Source organism: Centruroides vittatus, unplaced genomic scaffold (assembly GCF_030686945.1).
Source record: "Centruroides vittatus isolate TY-2023 unplaced genomic scaffold, ASM3068694v2 contig_1050, whole genome shotgun sequence".
Taxonomy (NCBI): Eukaryota; Metazoa; Arthropoda; class Arachnida; order Scorpiones; family Buthidae; genus Centruroides; species Centruroides vittatus.
The window spans coordinates 998,539-1,016,424 of record NW_027120679.1 but is presented as its reverse complement, the minus strand read 5'-3'; the positions used below and the strand labels follow the sequence as shown (position 1 = coordinate 1,016,424).

Below are 17,886 nucleotides of genomic sequence, written 5' to 3'. Positions count from 1 at the left end.
TATTTATAATATTCCGTTGATGAAATATCAATGCTATGCATTATGTTGTAAGATGGTGACCCAAATTTGAGTTTAATAATCAATAATAATTTTTAAAAATGAACATAGGAAATAATTGCAGTTAATCACTTAAAAACATATATAAGTTACAATTTTAAAGCAATATAAATTAATTTTTCTTATAGAAATACCTAAATCTTAACAAGTATCTTGCTTATCTACATCCAAATCCTAGATCTAAATACTTTAAGAAGAAAGGAAAAGGCATAAAATGTATAATTTACAGTATTTATTTACAAATAATGTCAAATCATATACACAGAGTACTAAATAAAATTAATCTGCCTATTCATACATCATCATCATATAAAACTTTAAATATATATCTTTTTGTTCATAACAAAAAGAAACAGTGTGATGAGATAAATGTAATAAAATGTTGTAATTGACTTTATATATATATTTATATTCATAGCGCAATTACAAACTGCATTACATTAATGGCAGTCAAATTTTGGCATGAGGCCATTCCTTTATTCTCCTTTTCTTTTGTGGTGCATACAGTTAATATTTCTTTAGTGATTTTCGAATCAATGCCATTCTCTGAAAAATGAGAAAAAAAAAACACAAATTATAAATTTTGACTGATGTTTCTACTTGAATATACTCATAAAATAATCATTTATTTACTTGTTTGTGTGCTTCAGTTGTGCATGATCTTTTGTAAGGCCTGAGTTCCTCCGATCCAAATCCAGGTATCCACATGTTCCAGTTTTTTTCTGATTAAAAGAAAATTTACGTTATAAAATTCACTTAGAAATTCAATTTATTTTTACAGCTATTAAAAATACATGAATACTGAAAATTCAATGAAATTAGAAATTTTTATTTTGTTTTATTTTAAATTGAAATTTGCAAAGATAAGAAAATTTTATTTATAGACCTAGCAAAAATTATCACACTATCATAGTAAATGATATATACATGTATCAGCAAATATATCAACCCTGGATTTGATTTATTTTTAAATATAAATAAGCAAAGTGCACATTTGATAGAAAATTCAAGTGATTATTGTCTGCAATTTACTCACTTTTTATAGTGAAAACTAGATTGTTCATTAAATATTTTTTCTCAAGTATTCATATTTTTACTGCTTAGTTGAAAAATGTTCTTTCTAATCATAAATATAGTTGAAAATAATACAGACTTTAATAACAAAGTATTTGGAATACAATATATGAATTACTGTTTTTGTGACTAAAAAAATGAAAAATATAATGCCAAAAATTTAATTTAAATAATTCATAATTTTTTAAATGGAAATTTTATAATTTATTGTTGTTAAATTAAAAGAACTAATTTTATATGTTACAAACTTAATAATGGTTAAAAGAGAAATGCTAAATATTTAAACTCTATATGACAAGTCCTCATTTAATGCCATTTGTAGGTTCTTGAAAAAGTCAATGTTAAGTGAAACAATGTATAATAAGACCAATTTAACCACAGGTTAAATGATATAAACAAGATAAAGTTGATTAATACTATTCTTATTGATCATATTTGTAACCTCCAGCATTTATTTTCCACTTCAAAGAATCAATTTTACTGTTTATAAAGAAATAAAGAAAATTCAACAATAATAACTGGGAATGATTACAAGTGCACTTGTGTCTTTCTTCAATGATGTTTTAATGAAACAACCTTAAGTGAGAACTTTGTGTGTGAAACGACCTTAAGTGTGTGTGGGGTGTGTGTGTATAACACACACACACACACACACACACACACACACACACCACACAAGGGACACTGCCTTAACTATCTCTGGCAGCCCAATCCTAATGTTTTGTAATACTTTGCAACACTCAACACTTTATTATAATCATCATTCTATATTATTCACAATTATTCTACTTATATAGCAAAAACTTTTAATAAAATTAATTGATAGTACAAAAGGCAAAACAACATTGCATTTAAAATAATGAAAGCAAATTAATAACATATTTAAAAATAGACATATAGAGCTTCAAGAGAATAATTTATGGATTATCATGGTTTATAGCAGTGGTATTCAAATTGTGTTCTTCAGTATCTTGGAGTTCTACAGAAATATTTATGTGAATTTAAACTTATCTCGTTAATTGATAAAGCACTAGTAGACGAGATAAGCTTAAATTAAGACACAAAGGCATATTAATTAAATATTTATGTGAAATTTTTATTTTCAATATTTTCACTAAAAATAAAAACTGTCTTTTTCATAACTTATTTACACTTTATTTCTGCAGAAATAACACTGAGGCAGGATGATTTTGCAGATGTTAAAGGTTTTAAAGGTTTCAAGAGCTACAGTTTGATGTCTCACAGCACATATTTTTTTTATTTATAGTAATGAATTTATTTGAATAAAAATATTTAATCATTTGAAATAACTTGAGTAATTTTAAAATAATTTAAATAATTCACTTTCTTCCCTTTGGTACATTTTAACCTTACAATAAGGAAAAAAAGAAAATCACTAAAAAATTGCAAAAATCCTTAGGATATAATCAAAATTTTAAACCAAAAATCATTTTTCCTCACAAGATAGGCAATTTACTCCTGTTTGGAATACTGCACTACACATCTGAGCAGTTTTCTATCATTTGCTGAAAAAACCACAGTCTAGTTAAACAAACTGTTTAGATTGTGTGTCTTTATTAGTTTTTATGGTAAACAATTGATAACTCAGTTTTAAAGCATACTTACTTGAAATAAAAACATTTCAACTATTTAATAATTTTAAAATTAAGTGACATATTACATATATTTAAAAATATATATTATATAAATACTTAAAGGAATTTTAAAAATATTTTAGGCATATAAACATGAAAGTCCTCAATGTGGAAAATATGAAGTTACTTCAGTATCATTTTAGATTTTACATCTCAGAAACTGCAAACATTTAGCTAAAAAAATTTTTTTTATTGATTTGACTGATTCATTGTAATGATAATTTGATTATTCAAATCAGGGGTCTCTAACCTTGAAAGACCAGAAGAAAGAAGGTCCAAGTGAGATGTAAAAGACAAGTCTGAGAGCCATATATGACAGATATAAAAAAATCTTAATCTTTGAATCTTTGACTATCTGAACAGCAGCAGACGTAAATCAATATGAAATTTATAACTGTTTTATTGGAAATGTGTCATAAAAATTGGGAATAAATGTTTCACATTTATTCCCAATTTTTCAATACCCAAAATCGCCTTTATATATTCATGTGGATGATAATGTTTGATATTTTGATTTTTGGAATGTAATTAAATCTTCCTTTAAATGGTCTAAAACAATTTGTAAAAAGTAACAAAAACTGATATGATACTCAAAATATTACAAAATTATTAGTTTGTAAGTAATGAAAACAAAGTCTGGATAGTCAATCATAAACATCGAATTAGATTATCTTAATGATAGCATGATGAAATATAACTTTTTAAACAAGACTATTTTTGTAATGTTTTAGTCAATAAAATCCATAAACAATGTATCTTGTATATGATTGCAAGGTAAACCACATGTTTCATTCTTTTAAAGCATATAGTTTTAATGAGTAATGAATATATGAATGAACTCTATTCTAACAAAGACAGGTCATTAAAATCATTTTAGGATATCTTGTAATAAAGAAAAAATAATCAGAAAACATATATTTTTACATGATATTCTGAAAACAGAAAAGTGACTTATTGTTTACTTTGCAATCTTTCTTTTTTTTTGTTTGCATCTTATTAATATTTTTAGTCTGTTTAAAACATAATGATGATACTAAAAACTAAATATCATACTTTGTTAAACTTTGTTAAAATACAATCGCGTCTGCATAAGTCGACATCCGGATAACTCGACACCATCGGTTAAGTAGTCAGTTCCTGTAGTCCCGGCCGACTTACATAGGCATTAATGTTAAAAAACTCCGGTTTACTCGACACCGCTTAACTCGTCACCACTGGATAAGTCGACATACTTTTGCTGTCCCACACTCCGAAAGGTCGTCACTCCCTCCTGAAAAAATGAATTCACTCCACGTGTGGTGCGAACTTATTTTTTTCAGGAGGGGAGTCAGTTTATTTATTAATATATAATTAATATATTTAATAAATATATATATAATAATATATATATACATATTAATAAAAATGCCTTAACATTTTATGTAATTTCGAGTATAAAATAATAACAGATAAACAAAAAGAAAATATACAATCTACATCAACATCACACCAGAATCCAATTTTGCATTTTCTCATGCTAGAGACATTAAGAATCCTTAGACGTTACTTGCCAACAATTGACAATTGTGAACATGATGTTTTCAAGGCATTCATAATTGTTGAAAAAGAACGTCGAGACAGTTAAGTGCTCAAAACAAACAACACTAAATGAATTTTTCAGTTTTTCATCTACAGAGTAATTGTAAATGGAGGACACAATGTATTGTAAGCCTATATAATGCACTACTGTATTTTCCTAATTGTAGTTTTGTGGTTTTTTTTTCTAACTTCACTTTAGTCGTCACATCGGATAACTCAACACATTTCCACTTTCCCTTGGGGTGTCGACTTATGCGGACTTGACTGTATATTAAAAATTTGTTTAACTGTAAATGTAAATAAAATAAGAAAACTGATAGTAGAGCATAATATTATTTTATAAGATTGCAATTGACCATATGAAATGAAATTCTGCATAAATTTGTACTCCCACCAGATGATTGCATAAACCAGGAGTCAATTTCTGTAGCTCCCGATGCTATTTCCCTAGTGTACAGAACCTCTCATCATAGCAAAATTTTTACTCTGAGGTATATTTTTGTAGTCTATACTCTCTCTACAGATTGCAAAAAATTTCAGAATGCTAGTTTTTCATCAATGAATGCCTACTTTTGTACAACAGGATAGAATATGCTTTTTATTATTCATTTTATTAATGGAGGCAAAATGATATGTTCATAAAAATTTTTTAAATTTAAAGATCAATTTGACTTAACAAATTTTTTTTCATACTGAATGATCATAATTTAAATACTCCTATTCAACAGTGTCTAGAGAAATATTTAACAGTTCGAATATAACCATATCTGGTATGGTGATATTTCAGATCATGCTGAAGACATTTCTGTAAAACAAAAATTAGTACTAAACTCATCTGTATGGCACATTTGGCACTACGTGCAACAAATATTTTATTTGTACAAGACATTCATGCTATATAGAGGACCTTCGTGATGCATGTGTGAGATCTCAACCAGAGTCCAAAACCTCAACCAAAATTTGTTTTAAAGAAAAAGTTGTTTCAAATAAATTGCTTTTAGTAGATAAAATATCTTGAGAGAGCAGATCGGGAATTTGTTAATTTTCTTCAACAATCACGACAATGGGCAGATAGAATGTATAATAAAACCAAATGTATGTGAGTGCAGCTGGTAATATTTACAATCAGGGTAAAAATGCTTGTTTCTGAATTACAGGCAGATTTGTGACAACTTCAATAAACATCTCCAGCCAGTGTCTGATCTCTGAATTCTGTCTCAACTGGCCAATTGGAAAGGTAGAGAATAAAGACCACAGCCAACCAGACTGTCCAATTGAGGATGCAAAACCTTTAAGAGGCTGAAAGTCAAGGACAGAGAGCAATTCTCTCTCCACTAAAACAGCAGAGATTTTCCCACCAAGTTAACCAAACGAGATTTTTCCCCAGAGAGAAACAGATTCTCCCCAAGTCAACGAAAAGTGATTCCACCAGACAGAGCATGATCCCTCAAAGATCAAAAAGCTCTCCAGCTGGGACAAACTTTTATCCTGATATGAGAAACAATAAACTGTGTTCTTTGCATTTCCTATCAGTGGACAGTCCATTTAGAACGCTGATCCAATGATAAAGAGTGATGAACTTTGGGAATCTTTTTCATCGTACAAACATCATATCACATTGGATTAGTTTTAAGGACCAAGAGAGATTCCTGTCTTATGTAAGATGTCTTTTGTATTTTATTAAATGGGTGTTAAATGTGAACAGAGTTCATACCTCTGTGTCTAACACCACCATCCACATATGCAGTTCACACCTCGCCATCCTGAATGACACCTTCTCCTTAATTATGGGAGTGTCAATCACAACATTAGGAAATATCAGGTCCGTGATAAGACATGGGTCCTCCACACATGGAATACTGCTCAATGTTGTCCTCATTTTGGAGATTAAAATCTGAAGACAATGAACTTGTGTTTAAAGCTTCATAACATTAAAAGACAATTTTCATTTAACCAAAATGATTTCAGTTATAGAATTTTTGCATTCTCTCCTTTCTAGTTGTGTTACCTCAACAGAAATAATGCATTAAGTTTGTTTAATATCATGGTCAAATAAACTAAAAGGTTGTTGATAATGCTGTTTTCTAATAGATGAAGTATTCTTTGAGAAATAATATAAATCAAAAGTACTAAAAATATAGCTGAACAGTCAGTATTTGACTAGGTATACAACAACCTATCCATAGGGAAAAGTAATGCATAATAAACTATTTAAAGAAATATAATTATATCTGAAATAAAATAAAAAATAATGACACTCGTGTATAATTCAATATTCAATGCCATTCAATCAAAGATTTCTCTGTATTATTCTCACTGAACTTATTAAAAAAACTATGTTATTAACAATAATAGAACTTAAACAGCAATATTAAACTATCTCTGTTGACTTGAAAGCTTATAACTTTCAAGTAAGAATATTTAAATTTGGCTTGGAAAATTAAATAATCTTACCTAAACTTAACTGGACATCCTTAACTTCTAATGTATTAGATTTACGATGTTTAGCCAGGAGACAAGAGGTAGTAACAACATTTTCGATGAAATCATCAGCAATTTGTAAAAGTAACTATATACATTAAAGCAATAAATTTAATCAGAAACTTTCATTAAAAAGTATATATAATTCAAATATATTAAATACAAAATGTATATAATTCATTAAATACTTTAGGAAACATTTAAAAAAGCTATTAAATGTTATTAAATGCTAGTTTCATTGTTTTATAACATAATGTAACTGAAACTAGATAGCTTAAAATGGAATTTTTTTAACAGTATTGAAAATTTAGCATCCATTAAATCTCCAAAAGTTAACATTAAATATCACTATAAGAAATATGTTAAACATTATATTATTTTTAATAATAATATAATTAGCTTTAATTCAATTTAGAGTGATATGACAACTAAAAATACTTTTGCTTTTGAATAATGATATAAACAATTGTATACTCAAGACTTATTAAAATTAAAAATTATCATTAGTAAGATATCCTATAATCAATTATAAAACATCATGTAATCATTTTTTCCTCTTAATTTTATCTACAGTATTATAATTCATTTAAATCTAATTTTAAATATTTCTATCTTCTTGATAATTGAAAGTAAATATAATCATTCCATATAATTTGTAATTTACATTGGATGTGAAGGGAATAAAAGTGAAGAGAGCAAAGCGAATATTGTTTACACTCTAAGGTTGGATTTTTGCACTTTTACCAATAGATGGCATTTTAAAAAGTTCAATATATATTGCAGTTGCACACATTAGCATTCTTCTTTTTGTTTACTGTGTTGTGTAGGTTTATCAAAATTAAATTATATACCAATATTATTTTCAATACGGATCTTTTTAATTATTGGCCATTTTTTCCTGCTGTGAGTTGAGTAGAAAACATTGCTTTCATTGGCTTGTACTTGCCAATTTGTCCTAGCCGTTGTGTACTCCCACTGGCTGACATGAAAATTTTTAACTTGCTTCACAAGGTTACATATGCCCACATTTAATCAATAGCTCTCTTCACTTTGTTATGCTTTCTGCCCTTTACATCCAGTGTAAATCATGCTTAAGTTAAAATAATATCAATAAATTTTGATTTGGTAATACAAAGAAATGAATTTAGGATTGATTACTAATGAAAATTAACTCTAATTCTGCTTGTCAGGAAAGAGAGAGCATACTCTTTAACTTGCCTTTAACTGCTCTTTAACTTAATAATGACCTGTTCAGATATTAACTAAAACCGAAAAACTTTTATTTAAATTTTAAATGTGTAATTGAACTAAAGGTATCCCTTGATTGCAATAGCATCGAGGGATTAATTAATTGAGCAATTAATTAATCCCTCAATGCTATTGCATATATCAAAATCATGTTAATCAAATACAATGATACCTCACAACTGCAACCCGCTATAACAAATTTCTGGTTAATAACAAATATTTTTATTATAATTTTTTCATCTGTCAGAAAAGTTCTCTATGATAAAAATGTGTAACTAAAAATTTAAAAATAAAATGAAACCTTAGAGCTGTCTACCTTTGTCAAACAGATTTATACTCAATTCAATTTGTTTTTTTCACTTAATGCATGCAGAACACAATCATCATGTCAACGACACACTAAGATTTGTTGCAAATTCATGAATTATTATTTGTAGATTTTTAACAATTTCTTCTTGAAATTTCTCTTCATCAACACTTTTGGGGACTGTATATTTTGTATCCTTTAGTTCAAAATTTCCTGAATGAAACTTTCAAAACCACATTTGATATGTTTGATGTTTAGGAACATCTTCCTCATACACTGAGTATTTATTGTTACTGTTTATAGCATAATATCTTTTATGAAACTTAAAAAGCATTTTATCTGCAGACATTTCAATTTGGTTTTACACAAACAAAATATGAAGTTTTAAAATAAGCTTCTAAACAAAAAATACAATATCACATTAGCAATAATGTGTTAAATTTCACATCTATTGTAATTAAACTATATATGTATATCTGAAATCGCCCTTAGCATGAAAATAGCAAATTCACCAGCACCTTATTTGCCAAGATAAACATATCTATATTAAGTAAAGATTACTGATAAAGCTGTGTTAATTAAAACTTCTGCCAGGTATATAAAGGAATTGCCACAATTAATTTTGCGTGTTAATCAAATCCCACATTAAGCAAGGGATACCCGTTGCAAATGTTTGAATTGACAACAAAAATTTTTTAAATTTATTAAATTTAAATCCTTTAAAAATATTTTTTATCTTAAATATTGTTCAGCTAGATATATCAGATATTTAGTACTTGAAAGTTATTTTAGTAATAATATAATCAAATTGTATAATAACTAAAGTTTTTCAATAAATACTATAAACTAATGATTCAGTTTTCAAGAGAAATATGATTTCCTATTTAAGTAAGTGGATGGAAAGTAGCCAGTTATAGAATAAATTTCAAATAACTTTTAAATTTAAAATTAAGAGTTAATGAAATTAATAAAATGTACTAAAGTTTTACTGCTATATCCATTTTTATTTTGTTGTAAGTTGCAAATTACCAATAGAATAAAATAGTAATTAGTACAGATAGCGTTACCACCTGTCCGATTTTCACCCAGACAGTCTGGGAATTGACTCAGTGTTTGGGTGAACTATTAATTTTGTCCGAGAATTTTGTAGAAATTGTGAAATTACAATGAAACAAAGTTCTTGCAAATATTTTTATAAATTTACACCATTTGAACAGCGAAAGACCTCATACTCACTGAAACTCATCTGCCATGTTACTCTGTTTACGCCGACGTGTGATGTGCAACCTGTCTCTCGACCTTTTCTTTTTTTGCTTGTATGTCCGTACACGTCTTCTATGGATCTAGATTATCTGTTGTTTCTTAATTTAGGTTACATACGTTACTCCTAGGCTAGTAGAAATTTCAAGAAGAAATCTTTACTTAATGTAGATATGTTACTCCCTAGTCTTTAACTGTAACTGATTTAGAACCGGCATGCATGTTATTCCTGTTCGGACAAACCTGACCTCCATCCGGGTCAGCGATTTTGTAAAGGTGGCAACACTAAGTACAGACAAAATTATTACCCAATTTCAATAATTAGAACTAAACAGCATATGGATTAGCCCTTATTAAAAAAAAATTTATACATATTTTTTAATAAAAAGTGCAATATAAAGTAGATGTGTTTTTTTTATATCTTATCTCTCTTAATTTACATCTAGTATGAAACTTTACATATTAAATTTTATTGAACAAAGATTAAATTTTCATTCCTATTAAATTCTTTTCTATTACATTATTATTTTAGTATGTTAGTATGACACACAGCTTTTTTTAAAATATTAATATTAATACATCACAGTAACTACTTGATTATTTCATGCTAGATTAACCAGTACATTCATGCCTATGATGATAGTGCTAATAAGAAAGGACTATTAAAAACTATGAAACAGAAAAGGATTCACTTTTCCTTTTAGAAAAATTTACTTTTTTATTTGATGTGTTTCTAAATAAATCTTTTTCTGTTGCATTGTTTTTAACAGCTTTTTTTTATTTCCATCATCATCTTAGGCATGAATGTTCCAGTTAATCCAGGAATGAATAAATAAATACATACATAAAAACTTAATGTTTTATATACTTTGTATAAACAGCAAATTGAAATTTGATTATTTGAAATTATTTTACATTTACTCTGTATAATTATGAAGCTACTGTATTATTACATTCAAATAATTTCTGTTTATTTCTGAATAATAATAGTGTAACTGAATCATACCTCCTCCACATCATCATCAAGTTGTTCATTTGGATCTACCTCCCTAACTAAATCTTGTAGACGTTGTCTATTTAATACCTTTAAAAATAAAAATTTAATTTAAGAAAAATTATATGTTTACTTTTAAAAATTACTTTTTCATCAATAATATATTATTATACTTACAAATAAGAAATAATATAATAAAATATTTTAATTATTATATTATTTAAGAATAGTTTGAAATAATCTTCAGTCATCTTCAAAAATCAAAATTTACAAAAGTTACAATTAATTAAAAAAATATAATTATTAATCATTATCTTACATTGTTAGTTATTTAAATAAAATTAAATTATTGTATGTAAAAGTAATTTTTAGGTTTTCATTTTTAAGATAAAAATGCAAAATGTCTCTTTTCTTCAAATTATTAAAAACTCACTATTTATTCCATGATTTTATTTATACATTATCACAACTTTAACATAATTTGAAATCTACAAATCACAGGAATAAAAACTATTAATTTTTGAATATTTTTTAAACCGTCACATTCATCTTGAAAAATTGTATATTTTATAACACAGAATGCAACAAATAAGACTAATGTTTAAAAAAAATTAGTAAAATTATTTTATAAAAACACATTTTCTATACTGTATTTAAAATAACATTATTCATATTGGTTAATGTGAGCCTAGGTATACAAAATGGCGGCGCTTCCAGTAACCTCGATGGCAAGTGTTTTTAGAAAAGAAATGTAGATGACGTTGATAGTAATGGTGCCTTCGTATGCAAATATCCATCAAAAAATTCCGTTCAGGAAACATGAGGAATAATGTGAATTTCGAATTTTGGTTACAATGTAGACGGGTTATGCACGTTGTTAATTTTTTAAAAAGTGTCTATGTTTTTTTAACCCTTTCCCAGCCAGGGTACCGATCTATCGTTACCCTAATTGTTTCGCAAAACGGCCAGGGTACCGATTCATCGTTACCCTGTTAAAAATCGATTTTTATAAAATTTATCGACAACAGATGTCAGCACTTGACGGTATCGTCTTGTTTATCGTCTGTTTCACATATTTTTGTCCAGGTGGTGTTTTGTCGACTTAAAAAATTTTAATTATCGATGGTTTTTCCTTAATTTTTCATTTTCTGATTATTTTTTATTTTATTTTTAGCATATTTATGCAATAATATTACTATAATAAGTTCATTAATGCTATAATAAGTTTATTCAGCTATAATATGTTAATGCATCATAAATATTCAAGTTATGACCTTCAGTTCTGATATTTTATATATTTTTTTAATTTTTAATTTTTAATTATTTTTAAATCTAAAATATCCGAAAATGTTACATCTATTGCTACTGGTAATCATATGTTTATTACGAAAATAAATAATCTTGTTTGATATAAAATGAATAAAGTATATTAGTTCATTATATTAGTTGAAAGCAGAATAAAGTTCAGATTTTAAACAAATGTTTGATATAATGTGCGATAATTTCACAACGAATAAACATACATGCATAAATGTTATATCAAATCGTACAGAACAATATTGTACGTCCTATTGGCTCAGTGACAATAAGAATGAAGTAACCAGGCAATGTTAATTTTGACAAATAGTAACAAATTTTCAAGTCTGAATGTCAGTTATCATATATATTTTTTTTTTCTCATAAATTTTTCAAACAAACTTTATTGAAATATGTCGTATTTAAAACTAACTATATTGATAAATATATGTGATTTTTTTCATATGAATAAAATAATAATTTAATTTTTAGTGAATTTTTAAAATAATATTGCCTGATTCACCTATTTTGACCTTGGCCGTTTTACAAAATAAGGGGGCGTGGCAAACGGCAGGCTAAGGGTTAAACATAGCAATCAAATCTGTAATTCTAAATTCTGAACTTTACAATAAACATATTTAAATATCTATCTCTTACACTAATTAAGATCTAAATATCTCTTAAGATTAAATGCTGTGATACTTAAGCAGTAGCTACAACTAACAATTTCCAGCCACACAGGCAACTGTAACAAGTGCGAGTTGCACAGGTCTTGTTGTAATCACTTTGTTTGTTTGTGCTGCAATGTGGAAACATGTGATCTTGTAATAAACAATCACCCACTTTGCCTGCTACCTTGCACTTTTCCTTTAATGCAAAGGAATCCCATTTGCAAATGACAATTCTTTTTACTTGGTTCTTTAGCTATATTTAAAATAATATTGTTATTACTAAACTAAAACCAATCAACTTTTTATAACCAGAAATCTAAAAATGGTACTTATAATCAATTCAGAAACTTTTGCTTACCTCATGCCATGCATGTGCTCTTTTATCTTTTCTTCAATAAAATGAAGAATTAAAGAATTGATTGAGCTTATTCAGGCTGAAAAATGCTTGTGGAATTACAATTCCACAAGCATTTGTCAGCCTAAATAAGCTCAATCAATCTTGATTCTATAAAAGCTGCACCAGTCCTATCACTTTCTGCCATGATGATGAACTATTTTCAAAGTTGCCACCATAGGACTTGGCAGAAAGGCATTTGCTGATTGGATGCACATATGAACCAGCACGAGTAGAACAAACTTTTCCTTTTCAAGCTACAGTTGCAGTCTTGCCAGTTTACAGAAGGGTTTACTAGTTATTGAGAATAGCACTTGCAGTTGCCTGCACAGGTGAAAATTTGTAGGTGTGGCCGCAGCTTTAGAAATTTGAAAAAACATGTCTTCATTTTTTGAGATTGTCGACAAAAAAGTGCAATTCTCATTTCATCTTTGTTAAACTACTTTATTAATTGACATTTTTCTTTTTTTTAAGAGAATTACTTTATGCTAGTTTTGGAAGTTACAAATGTGATGACCAATCCCTCTCTTGACAGATTTTAATAATCATTAAATACTGCTTTCCATTAAGACATTAGTTTTTACAGTAAAATCTGTACTAATGAATATGAGATTGAAAAAAATTAACACTTTTGTCTTTTAAGAAAGCTGTAAAAGTCAATTCAGTGAGAAATGCTGCTTATCATGAATACCCCTAATGGAAATATTTACAAAAAATATGAATTTTAATAAATCAGAATATTGCTAATTAGAATGATGTTTAAATAGCAAATAAGTTTTTATTCTATGGCAGAAAAATTAATAACACCATTAGTTATAAAATTATTAAATATATTTACAATTTATGTATTTCCAATACCAGATGTAAAATTTATATAATTTATTTGAATTTTTACATTATTAAATCTGTGAACTTTATAAAATATCATCTTGTTTAACTTACCAAAATCAATAATATCAATGAGCATACTATCAATATACTCATTGATAAACTCAAGTGACTGCAACTCTGAGTAAGTCAGAGAAACTCAAACAACTAATGACATACATGAAATATTAACAAAATCAGCTTCTAGTTTAATACTGAAATCAGAAATAGCCATTTTCTTAATTTCACTATTCAACCTTCAGATGAATTTAAATCATCACTGAGAATATTTACTAAATTAAATTAAAAGATGTGTAATGTGTGTCTGATTTTTAAAACTTACTGTTACAGAAATTTTTGTATGTCATGGATTCAATTTAATATTTCTAATGCTATAAGCATTTAATACTAATTTTAATACAGGACAAAACCTACTTGTGTTCCATCTGAAATAGTTGATAATCTTTCAGTGCCTCCAGTAACTGCTTTAACAATAGCAGTCATGTTTGCAGGATTGACAGAGGTAACAGTTGTGGGTGTACTAATAGGAGATGGAATGGCATTGACTGCTGCTAAAGTTATGGTTCCAGGAACTGCAGGTGCAGGTTGAGCTATAGTCTATTAAATAAGTTTAAATAATTTTACAACAGAACTAAAATAAATTTAACTTTACAGTTTTATATCTTACCGTACTTACTGCAGGTGTTAGTGTCATATTTACTGCTGAAGCAACCACAGACGAGACTGCCACTACAGCAGCTGCTGACGACGCTACAACAGCAGATGATGATGTTACTACTGACATTATTAATTATCTGCAGAAAAACTGAGTTTAAATTTATTTTGTCTATTACTTCAAGCTAATAAATATAATTGACTAAATATATAATTGACTAAAAGATATGTATAACTGACTAAAAGATATGTATCTTGATTAGCTAAATTTATCTAACATTGCATTTTAAATTTAAAAATAATGATTTAATTTAAAATACATTTTTTATATTTTTACAGTTAAAATACATTATAGTGCCTTAAAAATCTTGTATTATCTTTGTTTTAGTAACTAGCTAATACTTTTGTAACTATAATCTATAATTTTTATAAATTTTTTGCAATGAATATATAAATTCTTAAACTGATTTATAGTAACGTAAAGATGGCTCCACACATCCATTATTCTCCGAATGCTGAACAAATATTTGACCAATACCAAGACGTGTGGATGATTTATTCATGACAAATATTTGATATTTTCCATTTCCCACTCCTTGTCAGTATATTTTGTCAAATAAAAAGGCCAAATAGGCAATTACTCAGCAATTAAGGAATACCAAATATGTAAAGCTGCTCTTAAAGTGTTTACAAACAATAAAAAGGTAAGTTCATTATTTTCTTTATATTACCAAAAATTGCAACAAACATCTGTTAATTCCATTATTAAAAAATTTATATTTATCTTCAGTAATCAATTAAACTGAAGAATAGATTCTGAGGATCCACCTGTAGCATAAGAAATCAGTTGAATCAATCATCAGTTATATACTGATCAACAGCTATTTAGACAGAATTATATTTCAACAACTTTTTATATTATTAAATTAAATTTGTAATGGCACTTATAACTATACTTTATCTAAATTTAAATAAAGTAATTCAATATCTAACTTTAATATCTAAAAAAATATATTTTCTAACTTTAGCTAACAAGAAATAATCTGATAAAAAAAATTTAACTAGACAATATTTAAAATCTGAACAGAATAATATTTCAGTAATTATAAATATCACAAAAAATTCAATTTTATTATTATTAAAATTTTTTTATAATTTGAAATTTTATCTAAACAACAAATGTAAGTGCAATAAAAGATTATCACTTTTTTTAAATGGCTTTTATACATGTATTTGATAAATATAGTCAACAATCTATATAAATGCTTTATGAAAACCTTGTATATTGAGTTAATTTTAAATCTAAGATAATTTTTTCCAGTTAAAATATTTTCAAAATGATAGAAGTTCTTAATTTAAATATAAATAGAATGGAAGGCAATTAAAAGTATCAAGAATTTAAAAAATTATAGCTGATTTAAAATAAATGTATTTAAATGAAATCAAAAACATCATGTACTAAATGAACATTAAAACAAGTAGCATCCATCTTTTAAAAGTGAGTCTGTCTAATATATAATATTAATGTATTAAAAAGGGTGAGTCAAAAGTCACTTTCACCCTTTCCATTCCAAAAGTACTAAACATATATTAGTTTTGTTAATGTAGATACATAGGAAGGTATGGAGAATCGGATGAGTTTTTTTGATCTTCAAAATGGTTGACCATACAGAGAGGTTTGTTGATTTAAAAAGTTGCACTTTAGTAGAAGTGCTATACTAAATGTTGGAAGTGATTTAGTAGAACTTTTAATATGAAAAGGTAATTGCAGCAAAGTCAACCAACCATCAGATTATATCAGGCTACTTTTCTGCAAATATATAATTATTAATTACTAAATAATTTGTCACTACAGGGAAGTATTAGGTGCTATCTCTTAATTTACTTATAATTATTAAATTTAATAATATTTATTAAATAATTTAGAATATTCTGGAAGAAAAGAATCAACCTGGAGCAGGACTCAAACATAAACCACCACTTACTGTGCAAATATGTTGCAAGTTACACTACCGACTACCTGAACCTCTAGTATGATCTCCTCTTCCAGACACATTTAAATATGATATAACCTTCCTTGGTTACATGTGGTGCCAACTTGGTTACATGGGGATGCCTTCAGCACCCTCATCCTATAAACTCCCTCTCATGGCACTCAGGTGGCCATTGCTCAACTCCAACATATATATATTATACCATAAAACCTGATAAATTTGTAAAGCTAAACAACCACCGGATTTCATTGAGCTACTTTTCTATGATTATATTTAATTTTTAATTAATTACTAAATAATTTAGTAATTAATTAAATACAGTTGTGGAAAAGTACCTTGATGTAATCTGGTGATTGTTTAGCTTTACAAATTTATTGGGTTTTGTGATGTTTGTTTCTGTAATTGCAGCAATTTAACCTATATAGATACAGATGAAGATACCACTGAAAAATATACAATTTATGTGTTACATATTGTATATCTCTCAGTGGTATCTTCATCTGTATCTGTAAAGGTTAAACTGTTGCTATTGATGAAGAATTACTTAGTTTTCAATATCATCAGACTTCTGTTGTAAATTACTGAATTTTGTTTTTTTTTTTCTTTTTTAGCCTGTTTTTAAAAGAAGCCAGTCCTTGATAGGAAATATGAATAAATATATTTAGATTTGTTTTACAGAAATTCTTAATTTTATTATCAGGGGTGGTAGATTAAGTAGATTAAGTGCAGCATCAACATATAGGGGTCTAAAAATTGGTGACAAAATGTGCCAGAAAAGGGGGGGTAGATAGTCAAAAAGACTTATAACTGGTGACATCATATTTGAATGACCCTTTATATGTAGTCTGAGATATAAAATTCAAGTCTGAAGCACAATATTTTAGCCAAAACACATATCAAAATAAAAACAAACTGACCAATTTCTCTTCAAATCTTTGGATATTATAATTCTTCTTCTGTCTGTGCCTTCTCCTAGGAGAGGTTGGCGGCCAGCAAATACCACGAATCTCTATTATGAGTCTTATGAATAATTTCTTCAATATCTAGTCCTGTCCAATCCTTAAGATCATCCATCCAGCCTCGTTTTCTTCTTCCCCTGATCTTCTTCCCTCAATCTTTCCTTCTAATGTGAGTTTGGGGATTTCATATTTTTCTCGCCTCAGTATGTGTCCACAGTATGCTAGTTTTCTCCTCTTTATTATTTTTATTAATTCTCTTAATATCTGCCATCTGTAACACCCTGTCATTAGTGGTTCTGCTAGTTCACTTGATCTTCAACATTCTTCTGATTGCCTCAATTTTCCTCTCCATATCTTTTCGTAGTGTCCATGCCTC

At 27.5% G+C, this 17,886-nt stretch overlaps 2 protein-coding genes across 4 annotated transcripts in view; one reads left to right on the top strand and one right to left on the bottom strand.

The window, feature by feature from the left end:
• Nucleotides 1-274: 274 nt before the first annotated feature.
• LOC136971136 (transcription initiation factor TFIID subunit 12-like) overlaps nt 275-17,886 on the bottom strand; it is a 30,727-nt gene continuing 13,115 nt past the window's right edge. For 2 of the 3 annotated variants that reach the window (XM_067265617.1, XM_067265625.1), the window contains exons 2-7: nt 14,571-14,697; nt 14,318-14,500; nt 10,667-10,744; nt 6,819-6,933; nt 691-779; nt 275-603 (exon numbers count right to left, since the gene is read on the bottom strand). In XM_067265617.1, the coding sequence (XP_067121718.1) occupies nt 565-603; nt 691-779; nt 6,819-6,933; nt 10,667-10,744; nt 14,318-14,500; nt 14,571-14,687 (621 nt within the window). In that variant the 5' untranslated portion in view covers nt 14,688-14,697 and the 3' untranslated portion in view covers nt 275-564. The remainder of the gene's footprint in view (nt 604-690; nt 780-6,818; nt 6,934-10,666; nt 10,745-14,317; nt 14,501-14,570; nt 14,698-17,886) is intronic. The other variant, XM_067265633.1, reaches the window with a different exon arrangement.
• The window catches only part of LOC136971214 (coiled-coil domain-containing protein 174-like), a 39,736-nt gene continuing 36,919 nt past the window's right edge, over nt 15,070-17,886 (top strand). The window contains exons 1-2 of the mRNA XM_067265690.1: nt 15,070-15,103; nt 15,182-15,261. Of these exons, the coding sequence (XP_067121791.1) occupies nt 15,070-15,103; nt 15,182-15,261 (114 nt within the window). The remainder of the gene's footprint in view (nt 15,104-15,181; nt 15,262-17,886) is intronic.